The sequence below is a fragment of the Mytilus edulis genome, chromosome 1, assembly GCF_963676685.1.
Source record: "Mytilus edulis chromosome 1, xbMytEdul2.2, whole genome shotgun sequence".
NCBI lineage: Eukaryota > Metazoa > Mollusca > Bivalvia > Mytilida > Mytilidae > Mytilus > Mytilus edulis.
The window spans coordinates 7820865-7838701 of NC_092344.1; the positions used below are offsets into that span (position 1 = coordinate 7820865).

Genomic DNA, 17837 nt, shown 5'->3' on the forward strand with positions numbered 1-17837 from the left:
AACCGGCCCTTTTTCATAGTCCCGTAGCCGACCGGTTTATACAGGTTTTACTGTATTAATCTGAATCAATCTGCAATTAACTGAGAAAACCGGAGGATGTTTAAAGCAATTTTAAAAAGAAATGTTAAACTATAATTTTTTAATACAGAACAAATACTCTGTAAATAATGTAACAAAAAAATGTATGGTTTCAATTATCATTAATAAACCTTGAAATATTTAATTGTATAAGAATGAAAATAATATTTGTACTGATCCTTGGATGCATTTTTATTGTAGTGATAGAAGCCATACATTTTTTATGGTATGTAGCCATTGCAAAATTTTAGAAATTTTTGTTTGTTATCAAAACCTATCAATGTCAATGTGACAACAAAAGGTCAACAAAAACACACATCCTAAATTGACCTTATAGCATACAGATGATTGTCAAGCAACTACATAAAGGGGCAAGCTCTAAACTATATGACACAAGCAAATTCTCTTCTTTTTTTTAGATTGTGCTGATCCTGTTGGTTCTTTATTACCTTTGGGTAGTGATACCACATGTCAACTTGACTCATCATGTACAGCTGTCGATTGTTGTTTGGATTCTAGAAGCCTCGGACTGACTTTCAACGGATATGTAAGACTGGATCCCTGTAACTACAAAATATATATAAGCCTGGAGGGTATTGATTTAGACTATACACTCATCGACTTTAGCTTTGGTACAGTGCAACATTATGCCATGAATGAAGTTTTTAATCTAGAGTAAGTATTGGAAGTAAAAGTCTTTTTGTTCTCATTGTGTCAAATATAGGGAGCAGTTTTGAGAAAATAATCTTAAGCACAAAAGAGCATGCTTCAATAAAATCTATAATGTTTAGGAATTGACATTCCAGCCTTTGGGAATTATTATGAGTTTATCCTTCGATTAATCCTGCTAAGTTTAGAAGAGATTCAGGGATATTTCAAAATAGATGCAACACCTTTGGTTGATGTCATAGTTGCATTGCCAACGTATGTTTGTTCCTCCTAACAGAAGTTCCACTGGAAACCTTGTTATAAACTATGCCATAATATCTGTATCTGTTGGAACAGATATTCTATATTCTTTATTCCATAAGGAACAAATACTGGAATATTTGTTCCAGTGGAAATAATATTACAGAATATTTTTTCCACTTAGAATTTATGTTATGATAGAACTTCTACATTTTTATCTGGTCTTGCAGTTATCAAAATTTTGAGTAGGATCATTGTTCTCAGTCTCCAAATTTAACCAATCTAAATACCGGATTTGGTGTTTCAAGGACAAAATTTTGTACTGTGAGTGCTGATTAAGGGTTTTATGACCAAGAATCTGGGTGTACACCCAATCCACATCTTATTTGTTTCTAATTCCAGTTTTGTGGTAGATGATCTGACTGCAGATAAAGTATATGTTGTTACTATGAATATGTCAGTATGTCTAGAATCAGGAGGGGCGTGTGAAGTGTTGACCAATGTATTCCAGGATCACAGATTACCTAAAGCAGAATGTGACTATAATTCACAGTTTGTCATTCCTGGTATGTAATTCTGATACAGGCTACCTAAAGCAGAATGTGACTATGATTCACAGTTTGTCATTCCTGGTATGTAATTCTGATACAGGCTACCTAAAGCAGAATGTGACTATAATTCACAGTTTGTCATTCCTGGTATGTAATTCTGATACAGGCTACCTAAAGCAGAATGTGACTATGATTCACAGTTTGTCATTCCTGGTATGTAATTCTCATACAAATATTGTTACTGTGGATTCATTTATTTTCATGGGTACTTATTCTTGGATTGAGGGAAATTTGTATTTTCATGGTTTGGAATAAGTCTGCATAATAGCCTATAAAAAATTAACGCTTCGTTGAACATTTAAACTTTTTGGTTCACGCTTACCCATGTAATCCATGTAAATCGTTATCCCACAAATAATAATGAATTCAAGTTAATTGGTATCCCACAAATGATAATGAATCCACTTTAATTGGTATCCCACCAATGATAATGAATCCACGTAAATTGGTATCCTACAAATAATAATGAATCCACGTAAATTGGTATCCCACAAATGATAATGAATCCACGTAAATTGGTATCCCACAAATAATAATGAATCCACGTAAATTGGTATCACACAAATGATAATGAATCCACTTTAATTGGTATCCCACAAATGATAATGAATCCACGTAAATTGGTATCCCACAAATGATAATGAATCCACTTTAATTGGTATCCCACAAATGATAATGAATCCACGTAAATTAGTATCCCACAAATGATAATGAATCCACGTAAATTGGTATCCCACAAATAATAATGAATCCACGTAAATTGGTATCCCACAAATGATAATGAATCCACTTTAATTGGTATCCCACAAATGATAATGAATCCACATAAATTAGTATCCCACAAATGATAATAAATCCACGTAAATCGGTATCCCACAAATAATAATGAATCCACGTAAATTGGTATCCCACAAATAATATGAATCCACAGTAGTGACTAAATAATTTGTATTTTTTTGTCCATAGCAATAGATTCACAGCTTGCCGCCCAAAAAAACATTTATTCATAGATATTTTTCATGCACTTTTTATTTTCTACACAAAAAAGGATATAATGTTTTCCTTTGTAGAACAATTTTTTGTAAAGTTCACAACATATACTTAAAATCTGTATCTGTTTTCAGGGTTCAATCTGAATGAATACTTAGATGAGAGGAGTGTACCTACAAACACAGTACCCCTGGATGTCCACACTATTGCCCAATTGCTGCACGATACAGCTCTCGCACCATACATGATGGACGATGCTTGTGATCAAACTGTTATACCATATTATCCCAATGATCAAGGATGGAACAGAGGTAAGAGTACAGTCTGTGGTTATCACATGGTTGTCATGTGATCAAACTGTTATACCATATTATCCCAATGATCAAGGATGGAACAGAGGTAAGAATACTCTCTGTGTTAATCACATGGTTGTCATGTGATCAAACTGTCATACCATACTATCCCAATGATCAAGGATGGAACAGAGGTAAGAATACTCTCTGTGTTAATCACATGGTTGTCATGTGATCAAACTGTCATACCATACTATCCCAATGATCAAGGACGGAACAGAGGTAATAATGCGGTTGGTTGGGCGGCCCTGCGGGAGCCAAATGTTGTCTTTGCATTTACTCATGAACCGTTCAACCAAAGCTTTTAAAATTTTAATATGTTGTTACTGACAAAATAATGGAGGTCAGGTACAATAATGAAGATTTTGACTTTTACAGTTCTGGAGTTATGGTTCTTGAAAATTTGAAAAATTAAATTTTTAGAATTAAAATTTAGTTTTGTAAATTAAATACTCACCTTCATAAATTTAGATATCAGTCCACTCGCTGCATTATTCAACCGGAAACCAGCCAGAAAAAGAAACCATGACCCCGTGACAACCTCTCCCACCTGACACCTGTGTGTCCTAAACCTTCATCATTTATTCCTTAAAATGCTAGGCACTAAAAGGGGGATGAAGGGGAGGAGGGAGGGACCTCTGATTTATGAAGGTGAGTATTTAATTTACAAAACTAAATTTTAATTCTAAAAATTTAATTTTTATTACATTAAATACCTCACCTTCATAAATTTAGATAACAGAATTTAACGAAGGGCTGAATCCCCATCACCAGGAGGAGGAAAAACAACCTGTTGAGCAGCAACCAAAGGCCCTAAAGAATAGAGGTTGTCACAATGAAGAGGCATGGACCGTAAATAATGGTTATAAAAGGCACTATCAGACCTCCAAAAACCAGCTGACATGATTTCCGACATAGAGGAGGAATTAAAAATGTTCCAAGAAGAGGCTAAGGCTCTTACTTCATGTGCTTTAACTTGATGTTTAACTAAAACTGCAGAAGAAGCAGATTTATAGGCCAAAATGACAGTATTGCAAATCCAAGTAGAAATGGTTTTGGCAGAAATGTCAGAAATTCCTTTTTTAATAGGAATAAACAACCTAGAAGAACCAGCAGATCTTAATTTTGCTGAAGAAGCTAGGTAAACAAGCAAGGCTCTCACTGGACACAAAACCTGATTATCCGATGTGGGAGGTAAAGCAGGAATAGTAATAATACCAGAACCTTTATCAGGTAACTGGTTCTTTGCTAAAAAAGATGGATCAGTGAGAAGAGTAACTGAAGACTTATCAGATGCAAAGCGGAGACAAGACTCAGAAATTGACAGAGCATGAATCTCACTCCTTCTGCGACCAGTAGCCAAAGCTATCAGAAAACAACATTTATAAGATAAAAATTTGAAGGAGGCTGAATGTAAAGGTTCAAAAGGTGAAAACTGAAGAACCTTCAAAACTAAACCTAAGTCCCAAGAAGGAACCAAACGCCTTTGACGAGGTCTATTAAGGCAAAAGTTTTTTATCAATAATGACAAAAACTCATTATCCCCAAAATCAGAGCCTCCTGAAAGTGATATTGTTCTGGCTATGGCAGATCTATATCCCTTTATAGTAGAAGGAGAATAACCTTTCTCCTCAAAAAGGTAAAGGAAGAAATCCGCTAACTGTTGTACAGTGACAGAGAGTGGATTAATCTGCTTCGACAGACACCAAGTACAGAAGATAGACCATTTGGAGTCATAAACTGCTCCTGTAGATTGTCTGACTGATCCTGAGATACGCTTGGTTGCTCCCTCAGAAAAGCCTCCCTTTCTGAGGGAATCCCTGACAACAACCAAGCGTGCAGATGGAGATTCTCCAGACCTTGATGCAGTTTTCTTCCTCTGAATTGAGACAGTAGATCCTCTCTTAGAGGCAAACAAAGGGGCTTCGCACAACACAGAAGTAGTAGTTCTGGGAACCAAGACTGTCTTGACCAAGCCGGAGCAATAAGAATGGTCTTGCAAAGATCCCTCTGAATCTTGTGCAAGATCTTTGGAAGAAGACGAAAAGGAGGGAACATGTAACTGAACATTCCCTTCCAAGATAGGGTCATAGCATCTACTGCCCAAGCTTTCTCGTCTGGAATGGGAGAAACGTAAGTCTCCAATTTGTGATTCAGACTGGTGGCAAAAAGATCTATATGAGGACGATCCCAACGAAGAATGATCTCCTGAAACACTGATGGATGAATTTCCCATTCTGTGTTCACTGGAACACGGGAACGGGAGAGAGCATCCGCCAGAAGATTTTGACTGCCTGGAACATGTCTCACTGACAGAAAAATATTGAGACTGTGACACAGAAGAAGAATTTCCTTGCTCAGATGATACAGAGAAAAGGAATGGGTCCCTCCTTGATTCTGAAGATAAGCCACTACTGTGGAGTTGTCCGTGGCAACCAGTAGTGACTGACCCTGAATCACAGCCTGAAACTGACGGAGAGAAAGAAACACAGCTCTTATCTCTAGAAGATTGATGTGTTCCTCCAACTGAGCACCTGACCAAAGGCCTGATGCTGTCCTGCCCTCCAGATAAGCTCCCCAACCCATCAGACTCGCATCTGTGAACAAAGTTAGGCTGGGGTCTGGAGGATCCAACAAAACTCCCTTCCGAAGATGTTTTTCCTGAAGCCACCATTGAAGATGAGGTAACAACCGAGGAAGGATGGGAACAGGTGCCTCCCACAACTGAGAAATTGGATGCCAAAACTCCATCAGATACCACTGGATTGGACGAATGTGTAGACGTCCTAGTGGAATGACGTCCATGATCGAAATCAAGAAACCCACCAGCTGAAGCAATTGACGAGCTGGGACAGATGAAAACTGAGTCAGAGCATTGACTAACTGACATACCTTGACTACCTTCTCTTCTGGAGGAAGCACTAGACCCAAATCTGTCCGAAAATGTTCTCCCAGGAAATTGAAACTCTGACTGGGAATTATCTCTGATTTTTCCCATGAAATCAAAAAACCCAGTCTCAGGAGTAAAAGGATAGACAAATTGGTGTGTTCCTCCAAAAGAGAACGGCAATGATTCTTGATGAGAGAATCGTCTAGGTAGGAATGAATGAGAACTGCCCGAGTATGAAGATACGACACCACCGTCTGAAAAATCCTGGTAAAAACTAGGGGTGCAATAGCCAGGCCAAAAGGCATAGCCTTGAAACTGTAAACCTTGTCTGCCCACACCAGTCTCAGGAAATGACGAAACTTGTGAGAAATAGGGATGTGAAAATAGGCGTCCATCAAATCTAGAGAGGTTGTCCAAGTTCCTAAATGAATTGTCGACCTGATAGACCTGTTGGTCTCCATTTTGAAATGTGGGACCACCAGATACTGATTGAGAACAGAAAGATCTAGAACCGGTCTCATTTTCCCGTTCTTCTTGGGTACCAAGAACAGCCGGGAATAAAACCCTAGATGAGAAGGAGGATTTACCTCCTCCAAAACACCCTTCTGAATCAGAATGTTCACTTCGTTTTGTAACAACTGATTCTTTTGAGAATCCTTTGTCACTGACAGATTGATTGGAACAGGAGAAAGAGGAGGCTGTTCCAGAAACTGAAGTTCCAATCCCCTCCGTAAAATCGAAAGTACCCACTTGTCTGAAGTTATCAGAGCCCATTGATCTAGAAAGTGGGACAGCCTGCCCCCCACTGGAAGATGAGGAAGAGGAGAAGTATAATTTTCCTCTTCCAGTGGGGAACGATTCAACGGAGGGGACAACACATCACTTACCCTGCTTCTTTCCCTTAACCACTTTAGCTTTCTTCCCACTTGAATAGTTGGGACGAGAAAAAGCTGGCCTCTTCGTAGACTGTGAAGAAGAAGAAGAGGTAGAAGCCTTGGGTTGATGAGAAGACGAAGAAGAAGAAGGATTATTCATCTGAGTAGTTTTGACAAATCTTTTCCCATCAGTGACCTTCACATCCACCTTGACTACAGGAGGGGCCTTATTCACCTCCTCCTGTAACTGCTCTAAGGAAACAGAGAACAACTTGTCCTTAGACAAAGGAGAACTGACAAGTCTCTGCTGAAGAGCTTCAGAGACAGTTGATTTTTCAAGAATCTCCTGTCTCTTAGCAAGAGTAAAGTTTGCCACAGTACCAAGAAGAAGGAATTGAGACATTCCAAGACTCTTGTCTACCTGAAGCAGCATAGACCTCAAATCTGAAAATTCCTCCCCTTTGTCCTTTAACAGAGACCCAGCTGCTGACAAAAAGTGCTCAGCTGTCTCAAGAACAAAAGTCAAACACCTCAGATTATTCTCTGACTTGACATAAGAAGCTTGAGAAAGTCTGAGGCCATCCAAAGGTTTCGAACCAAGCAAACTAGAAAAAGCCCGGTCACAAGCAGGAGCCGACATACCCAAGGAAGATCCATGGATCTCAAAGTCCTTAGATCTACATCTCCCTGGGTAAGAGGCAGGTCCGAAACCAGAGAACTTACTACCACCAGTTTTGCTAGTGTTAGCAAGATTCTCAGCCAGAGAAGAGTTTACAAAAGACAAAGCAGTTGTAAAGTGCCCAGACTCTGGAAAAGAATAATACCCCTTAGACTCTGGCTTGACTATACCTGAGCAAGCCATGAAATCTGAAGGAGTAGAAGAAACCCTAGGTGGAGACGACATGGGCATATCCGACAAATTCCTACGAATAGAATAGACCAGACTCCTAAGGCATTCTGGGTTGCCTGAAGCAGGATCCTTAGGAGCGAAAGCATCTCCCTCTGTGCTTACTACACTATCAACATCAGAAATACCATCTTGGTCCTCCAAAAAGTTACCTTCCTGACTTCTAGGGGCCAAAGAAACTGAGTCGTCTTCCAACAACTGTCTAGGAGGTCTGGGAGGATCCTGTGCAGGATCCTGAGACAGACCCCTAGACTCCATAAGATCAAGCCTGTTACCAAATTCCAAAAACTTAGCATTAACAGTAGCTTGTATCTTGTGAATGGAGGTGGTAAGACTCCTCATCTCATCCTTAAAGGAGGATGACTCTGAAGAGGATCTACCACCAAACCCCTGACCAGACCAAACTGATTGAGCCGAATAAGGATCAAAAGGCTGGGGATAAGGCGGCAAGTTGGGCATTCCCATAGGCATGGGAGGGTATGCAAAATTCATGGGCCACCTAGTCCGAGAAAAGGGGTCACTCCTGATGCCAGCTGGTAGTGTCTCCTGCCTGCTTGTCGTGCAAGCCACAGGAGACGTTGGTATCTCTGCAGGCCTAGTTACGGTATGTGATACCCTGCTAGGCCTAGATAACCTCAACTGACTAGCACCAGGAGTGAAAGGCAAAGTCCTGACAGGAACAGGTTCCGAGTCCTGTTCCAGACCGACACCAGAAACACCTGGAATAAACTCCAAACTTCTATCCCAAAATTCATCTGAATGGGTGGCCGAACGCCAAGGGGACAACAAATTACCATTGGATGTGTGAATTTGACTGTCACTTACCTCTTGGGTACCTGAAGCTGGAATTTTATCCATAATATTCAGATAAAATTAATATAAAATTATCCAAATATACTATAATAATAAACAAAAATATCAATATAAATTACTAAATATATAAATTATCAACTTGTTAAACTGTTTGTGAAAAAATAAACTTTTTCCTCCTCCACAAAAAAACGTGCAGCATGCGTTGTAGAACCGGAAAAAATGATGAAGGTTTAGGACACACAGGTGTCAGGTGGGAGAGGTTGTCACGGGGTCATGGTTTCTTTTTCTGGCTGGTTTCCGGTTGAATAATGCAGCGAGTGGACTGATATCTAAATTTATGAAGGTGAGGTATTTAATGTAATAAAAATGGCGTTTCCAGTCCTGTCCATGCATTCACTCATGAACTGTTCAACCTAAGCTTTTAAAATTTTAATATGTTGTTACTGATGACAAAATTGAGGTCAAGTTCAATAATGACGATTTTCACTTTTTCCATTCAGGAGTTATGGCTCTTGAAAGATTGAAAAATTGTGTTTCCAGTCATGTTGTTGCATTTACTCATGAACCATTCAACCAAAGCTTTTCAAATTTTAACATGTTGTTACTGATGACAAAATGGAGGTCAAATTTGATATTGAGGATTTTCACTTTCACCATTCATCAGTTAAGGTTCTTGTGATATTGAAAAATGCCAGGACACAAATAAATGTTAATAAATCTGGTTTGCTGTCGCTCTGACAACCTCTTGTTTAAAGATGAGCTAAAATGAAGTTGATATTGTAATTTGCTGGAAAAGTTGTGTATTGTTAAAACTAGAAAATTGGTGTTATGTGTAAAAAAAAGAAGCTAGTAAGATATTAATTAATAAAGTGAAAAAGTGAAGAATTCAAATTATAAATTGTAATATTTAAATAAAAGTAAATTGAAACTTGACAAATTTTGTAATTGAAAATGCTTGAAATTGAAGAACGGTGACAGACAAAAATATTTTTTTGGATGTAGTGTTTGCTATGATCCTGACAATTATGATAAATGTAAGATCATTATTTTAATTCATCTCGCATGTTTTTTTATTAATCATTTTTAAAGACCAAAATTATATGGGGACAAAGTCCCCAATTACGGTAGAAAAATCAATGAAAAAAAAAATTAAAAAAAAATAAAAATCGGGAAAATTTCCCGAAATTTTTCATTCTTCTAATGAACTGAAAATCGTTAACTTTTTTTTTCAGATCTACTTCCTGTTCCGGTTTTCTCCGCTTTTGCGCAATTATCTGTCTTGTTTGCATGAGACTTTGAAAAAATTTATATTTATCAGTCTAGTAAAATATAAGATTGGATCTCAATACAAATTCAATTTTAATAATTGTTTGATATGAAAAAACGTTACCTGTTGAAAGCGTTTCTTTTGTTCACATCGAATATGACATCATAACTTAAAGAACGTCACAGCTAATTCCCTCACAACAGAATCAAAATCGGGAACGTTACGTACGGTATTTTGGTTTCTTTTATCAACGTGATTGAATTAAAAAAATAATACATACAGACTTCGTCCCCATTCACAGGTTATGCCTGCCACATATTATAAGATGATATCTTGGTTGTATACATCAGTCAGTTTTAAATAAATTGAATTCTGTTTTTTCCATCTGCAGCATGTGAAGAATATGTAGAATTACCAGTGCTGCAATCTGGTACCATATGTCATCTGTACAGCTCTTGTACTGGTGTCACTTGTTGTAGCAGCTTTCCAAGGATCAATAGGAATGTTAACACACAGATAAAACTGGATCCCTGTAACCGTAAGATGATCATAGTCATTGAGAAGCTTGAGATTACTATCAGTCTGTTTGGATATACTTATGGCGAAGTCAAAAAAGTAAAATTGCACGGAGTAATTGGTCTTGAGTAAGTACTAGTATTTAAAGAATAATTGAAAGGACTATACATGTATTAGGTCTTAAGTGATGATCTGTAAAGACCTTAGAAGTTAAATGTAGGACTATACATGTATTAGGTCGTAAGTGATGATCTGTAAAGACCTTATAAGTGAAATGTAGGACTATACATGTATTAGGTCGTAAGTGATGATCTGTAAAGACCTTAGAAGTCAAATGTAGGACTTTACATATATTAGGTCTTAAGTGATGATCTGTAAAGACCTTAGAAGTCAAATGTAGGAATTTACATATATTAGGTCTTAAGTGATGATCTGTAAAGACCTTAGAAGTCAAATGTAGGACTATACATGTATTAGGTCTTAAGTGATGATCTGTAAAGACCTTAGAAGTCAAATGTAGGACTATACATGTATTAGGTCTTAAGTGATGATCAGTAAAGACCTTAGAAGTCAAATGTAGGACTATACATGTATTAGGTCTTAAGTGATGATCTGTAAAGACCTTAGAAGTCAAATGTAGGACTATACATGTATTAGGTCTTAAGTGATGATCTGTAAAGACCTTAGAAGTCAAATGTAGGACTATACATGTATTAGGTCTTAATTGATGATCTGTAAAGACATAAGAAGTCAAATGTAGGACTATACATGTATTGGGTCTAAAGTGATGATCTGTAAAGACCTTAGAAGTCAAATGTAGGACTATACATATATTAGGAATATTTGTTTCAAATGAGTAAAGGTTTCAAAAAACATATTTTCAGATTCAAAATTGAAAATCTTGAAGCAGAAAGGAAGTTTATGGTAGACCTAGAGATGAGTATATGTATGGAGACAAATGGATCATGTGAAATAACTGTCCCTGTCCTGATAAGTACAGCCCTACCAAAGGCACCATGTGAATGGAAGAATGATTATGTTCAAGCAGGTATTTAAAAATCGGAATGATTTAGCATAGAATGTAAAAACGCAAATGATAACAATTTCAGCTCAAGGTTAAAGGTTTGAAAAGCAAACTATGTCAAATGTTTTAGAGCATGAAGACCAAAAGGACCTAAGCACAATAACCAATACAAATTATGAATATGATAACCAAGTTATTTAAATACACAACCCAATGAAATGCTTTAGGGATCCAAATGATTTGAAGTCTTTATGTGCAATACATCTACCAAGGGAGTTAAAAGATTTTTAAATGACTTGTAATATTTATAATTCTTAGTGTTACAGTCAAAAGAAAAATAATAAAAAGATTGTTTATACAAAATTCTCAGAAATGATCCTGAATATGTTTAATTGTCATTTGTTCCATGTTTGCATTGTGTTCTGATTCTTTGTAAATATTTTTTAGGGTAAATTTATTTCTGTTTGATGTGATGCTGTTCTAATCTTATTTTAATTGTCTTTTGTTTATACTGTATCTTTTCTGTGGTAATCTGTTATGTAATAGGGAAATGTGTGTTAACACCTGAGCAAACATCCAACCTCATATCTTCTTGCAAATTCTTTGACCTGACAATTAAACCATCCTGATCTAACTTTCGGCCCTATATTTTAATTTTGCTAATAAATGTGTCAGTGAACAAAATCCTCAAAGTCACACATAATGAGTTCATATTAATTTCATAGTAATTTAAATAATTTAATTACCCCTGATTTCTTTCAGAACACACTGTTTGAACTCATGATATGTAAAATTAAGGATTTAGTGCTCACATTATTATCAACCTAATTTTTCCTGCTATCACCTATCTTGTAAATAAACTCCTGGGAAATACTGTGTAGCAATGCCATTGGTATCCATGTTTGAATTAAACATAAATCGTAATTTACAAAATGTAATTGCAACTTTTATTTTATATATATACATCACAATTATAATTTGGCCCTTGGGGAAACTACTCAGCTAAAAAATTTAATTTTTTGCTCCATGCCTAAACCAAGAGCCTAGCTATGTGCATACTGAAAAGTAGCAAAGTATAGACCCCTGGCTTGACATCACACCAATCCAATTGGAACGATGGTTCAAAATAAATGCATGAGGCTATCAGGAAGCCTATGAGGCTATCATTCCTAGAGGCTATCATGCCTATGAGGCTATGAGGAAGCCTATAATGAGACAATGAGGAAGCCTGTAAGGAGGCTATGAGGAAGCCTAGTAGTGTTGATGTTGAATTGGTGTTGGAATGAATTTGTATGAAATTTGACAGTTTATCCCCAGAAATTCTTGGGGGATGAGTGAAATTTTTGAAACAACCAGTGATAAAATTTCATAAATGAAATCAATAAACATAATGCTGAGATTGCTTCCCCTGTCATGGCAATATTGAAGGTGAAAGGAGGGGTCGGTGGGAGGCAAGTTTTTAGCTAAAACACTATTAGCACTATTAGCCAAGATTATTCTATAACTGAATAATCTGCATTTAGATAAATGAATACTCAAGGCAGCATACACAGGTTTTTAATACACAACTTCTTAATGGGATACTCCTAAGTGGGAGGAGTTAAAACTGCACCCAGATTAATGTATCAAGAAACAAAGGACAAAGGAAGCCAAATGCCACAAGTGGTCACTAATTAACAAGACATGTATATTTGTATTGGAACTGATGAAATTAGACCTCCTGCTAAGAACATGTGATAAACTTCATATCTAACTGATTGACATATGATAATAAATCTGTTTCATCTCAACAGCAAAGAAAATACACATCCTGGGAAAATCCTAAAATAATGACTACTGAGTAATTAAAATCAAATTATGTATAAACATAACTTATATAACATATAAGTACCTATTTATACAAAATTCTCAGAAATGATCCTGAATATGTTTAATTGTCATTTGTTCCATGTTTGCATTGTGTTCTGATTCTTTGTAAATATTTTTTAGGGTAAATTTATTTCTGTTTGATGTGATGCTGTTCTAATCTTATTTTAATTGTCTTTTGTTTATACTGTATCTTTTCTGTGGTAATCTGTTATGTAATAGGGAAATGTGTGTTAACACCTGAGCAAACATCCAACCTCATATCTTCTTGCAAATTCTTTGACCTGACAATTAAACCATCCTGATCTAACTTTCGGCCCTATATTTTAATTTTGCTAATAAATGTGTCAGTGAACAAAATCCTCAAAGTCACACATAATGAGTTCATATTAATTTCATAGTAATTTAAATAATTTAATTACCCCTGATTTCTTTCAGAACACACTGTTTGAACTCATGATATGTAAAATTAAGGATTTAGTGCTCACATTATTATCAACCTAATTTTTCCTGCTATCACCTATCTTGTAAATAAACTCCTGGGAAATACTGTGTAGCAATGCCATTGGTATCCATGTTTGAATTAAACATAAATCATAATTTACAAAATGTAATTGCAACTTTTATTTTATATATATACATCACAATTATAATTTGGCCCTTGGGGAAACTACTCAGCTAAAAAATTTAATTTTTTGCTCCATGCCTAAACCAAGAGCCTAGCTATGTGCATACTGAAAAGTAGCAAAGTATAGACCCCTGGCTTGACATCACACCAATCCAATTGGAACGATGGTTCAAAATAAATGCATGAGGCTATCAGGAAGCCTATGAGGCTATCATTCCTAGAGGCTATCATGCCTATGAGGCTATGAGGAAGCCTATAATGAGACAATGAGGAAGCCTGTAAGGAGGCTATGAGGAAGCCTAGTAGTGTTGATGTTGAATTGGTGTTGGAATGAATTTGTATGAAATTTGACAGTTTATCCCCAGAAATTCTTGGGGGATGAGTGAAATTTTTGAAACAACCAGTGATAAAATTTCATAAATGAAATCAATAAACATAATGCTGAGATTGCTTCCCCTGTCATGGCAATATTGAAGGTGAAAGGAGGGGTCGGTGGGAGGCAAGTTTTTAGCTAAAACACTATTAGCACTATTAGCCAAGATTATTCTATAACTGAATAATCTGCATTTAGATAAATGAATACTCAAGGCAGCATACACAGGTTTTTAATACACAACTTCTTAATGGGATACTCCTAAGTGGGAGGAGTTAAAACTGCACCCAGATTAATGTATCAAGAAACAAAGGACAAAGGAAGCCAAATGCCACAAGTGGTCACTAATTAACAAGACATGTATATTTGTATTGGAACTGATGAAATTAGACCTCCTGCTAAGAACATGTGATAAACTTCATATCTAACTGATTGACATATGATAATAAATCTGTTTCATCTCAACAGCAAAGAAAATACACATCCTGGGAAAATCCTAAAATAATGACTACTGAGTAATTAAAATCAAATTATGTATAAACATAACTTATATAACATATAAGTACCTATTTATACAAAATTCTCAGAAATGATCCTGAATATGTTTAATTGTCATTTGTTCCATGTTTGCATTGTGTTCTGATTCTTTGTAAATATTTTTTAGGGTAAATTTATTTCTGTTTGATGTGATGCTGTTCTAATCTTATTTTAATTGTCTTTTGTTTATACTGTATCTTTTCTGTGGTAATCTGTTATGTAATAGGGAAATGTGTGTTAACACCTGAGCAAACATCCAACCTCATATCTTCTTGCAAATTCTTTGACCTGACAATTAAACCATCCTGATCTAACTTTCGGCCCTATATTTTAATTTTGCTAATAAATGTGTCAGTGAACAAAATCCTCAAAGTCACACATAATGAGTTCATATTAATTTCATAGTAATTTAAATAATTTAATTACCCCTGATTTCTTTCAGAACACACTGTTTGAACTCATGATATGTAAAATTAAGGATTTAGTGCTCACATTATTATCAACCTAATTTTTCCTGCTATCACCTATCTTGTAAATAAACTCCTGGGAAATACTGTGTAGCAATGCCATTGGTATCCATGTTTGAATTAAACATAAATCATAATTTACAAAATGTAATTGCAACTTTTATTTTATATATATACATCACAATTATAATTTGGCCCTTGGGGAAACTACTCAGCTAAAAAATTTAATTTTTTGCTCCATGCCTAAACCAAGAGCCTAGCTATGTGCATACTGAAAAGTAGCAAAGTATAGACCCCTGGCTTGACATCACACCAATCCAATTGGAACGATGGTTCAAAATAAATGCATGAGGCTATCAGGAAGCCTATGAGGCTATCATTCCTAGAGGCTATCATGCCTATGAGGCTATGAGGAAGCCTATAATGAGACAATGAGGAAGCCTGTAAGGAGGCTATGAGGAAGCCTAGTAGTGTTGATGTTGAATTGGTGTTGGAATGAATTTGTATGAAATTTGACAGTTTATCCCCAGAAATTCTTGGGGGATGAGTGAAATTTTTGAAACAACCAGTGATAAAATTTCATAAATGGCCATAACACAGATGGTAACAGCTGAGTGTCCCCAAGGATTTGTGAGGTTAGGGAGGGGGTACCTTCAATAAAGCCATGAAATAAAAAAAAAATAATAAAAAAAATAATAAAAATAATAAATGTTATCACATAATAATACACAATATCAAAATCAATTGTCAAACAAAAACAATATCATCTAGAATCTCTGTAAAAAACATGCGTATGGAAAAAGATTGACAAAGCTGTACAATTAAATAGCAAATTTAATTTGTCTTTAATTGGTGTTTGGTGGTGGACATTTCTTGTAACTGACATAGGATAACACAATTTTTGTTTCAGATTTTTCATTCCTTGGTTTCCTGAATGAGAAAGGTATAGGTGTAAATGATAATCTGGATATCAATCAGCTGTCTGCCTTGATAGAGAGGTTAGCCATTGGAGATTTCTTGATGGACACACAATGTAGTAGTTCTGCATCTCCCTACAGTGGACATACAAACGGATGGACTAATTGTAAGTTGTCCTGTAAATAATTTATTTTTTACAGATATTCGTAAAAGATGTATATATCAACCAAAATACATGTACTAATTTATTCCAAATATAAAATTTTGTGTTGATAATGTATTTAAGCCTGACCAATATTATATAGTACATATGGGTTATATCAAACTTTGAAATAACATTAAACATTTGCATGAATTTTGATTTCAACAGTTATTACGTTTGAGCAAATTTTCCTATAATTTAACTGAGTTTTACTTGTGTTTTAAACCAGACAAATTGATAATTAGAGAAATCTTAATTTTTTCAACTGAATTTTGTATTTGTAACGAGTCAAAAAAAAAGATTACTGTGATCAACTATTTATTGCTTACTTTTTGACAAAGTAGATAGATATTCAATTCTGCTTTAAAAAAATCATGCTGAAAACCTTTTTTTTTTTATACAAAGCATTTTAATTTTTGTTGATTTCTTGTTTGCCTTAAATTAAGGCAATCGATTAAAACCAGAAGTTGAGAACCCCCACCATCTCTTTTTTTCATTTGAAACCTATAAAAGATATCAATAACTGATTGTAATTGGTCATCAAAACTCCTCCTTTTAATTTTGATAATGACTTTTTAATAATTAGATGATCACACAGAATCATTGAAGTAGCTAATTTTTTTTTTATATAAACAGCATGTGGACAGTCTATGGCAGCTCTTCCTACTTTATCAGGAGCTGTATGTAATGTTGGCAGTGATTGTACAACTGTATACTGTTGTTTGCCAGACACCAGAATTGGAAAAAGTTTTGAGACATTTGTGAAGTTTGAACCATGTCTTTTCACACTGAATGTTGGAATAGACAAATTAACATTCAGTACACTTTTGTTTGATTATGAATGGGGTCAGCTGACTGAAGTTTGGTTGTTTGGATATGTTAGAATGGAGTAAGTATTGTCTTCACTTAAGAAAATCTTGTATAGTAAAACTGGTATTGGTACATGTATTTTCATCACTAAGAGTTGAATTTTTTGTCAAGCTAAATTAATCAATGAAATATTACAGGTCCCATTGAAAACAATTCACAGAGAACAGTAGCTCTTGTATTTATTCAATGGGACAGGTGAACTTGCAAAAATTTAAATACCTTGACAAAGAGGAACTGATTTTGTGGAAAGATTTCATGTTTTTAAACCATAAAATCAAACTGTTGTATAATATTCAATAATTTAATATTTTACATGTGTCCTATTCAGTCAAAATTTTGTTTGTATATAAATGATGTTTAAGATAAAAGAGAAAGAGCATTTGGAGTAAAACCTGTTTAGTGTCAAATGTATTTATAGATTTTAAATTTGTAGAATAAAATGTCGAATCTTAGTTCTTCAATAAAAACGATACCCTTTTTAACTGGTTATATAGTCAATAAAATGGAAAAATAATACCTCATGCTGGTAATTAATATGGGGACGGAGTCCCCAATAACAGTAGAAAATTCAAGATAAAAAAAAAAAAATACGGGAAAATTTCCCGAATTTTTCATTGTACTAATGAACTCAAAATCGTTCAAATTTTTTTTTGTCGTGTTTTGAAATCCCGGACCTGTGCAGAAATGTACAATGTACTTCCTTTTTCCGGTCTCGTTTGTATGAAACTTTGAGTAAAATATAT

General features: G+C 35.3%; 1 protein-coding gene across 1 annotated transcript in view; it reads left to right on the top strand.

The window, feature by feature from the left end:
• LOC139506806 (uncharacterized) overlaps positions 1–17837 on the top strand; it is a 117992-nt gene that overhangs the window by 26833 nt on the left and 73322 nt on the right. Inside the window, exons 32-38 of the mRNA XM_071295554.1 lie at positions 498–753; positions 1390–1553; positions 2723–2899; positions 10085–10337; positions 11094–11257; positions 16015–16188; positions 16861–17113. Of these exons, the coding sequence (XP_071151655.1) occupies positions 498–753; positions 1390–1553; positions 2723–2899; positions 10085–10337; positions 11094–11257; positions 16015–16188; positions 16861–17113 (1441 nt within the window). The remainder of the gene's footprint in view (positions 1–497; positions 754–1389; positions 1554–2722; positions 2900–10084; positions 10338–11093; positions 11258–16014; positions 16189–16860; positions 17114–17837) is intronic.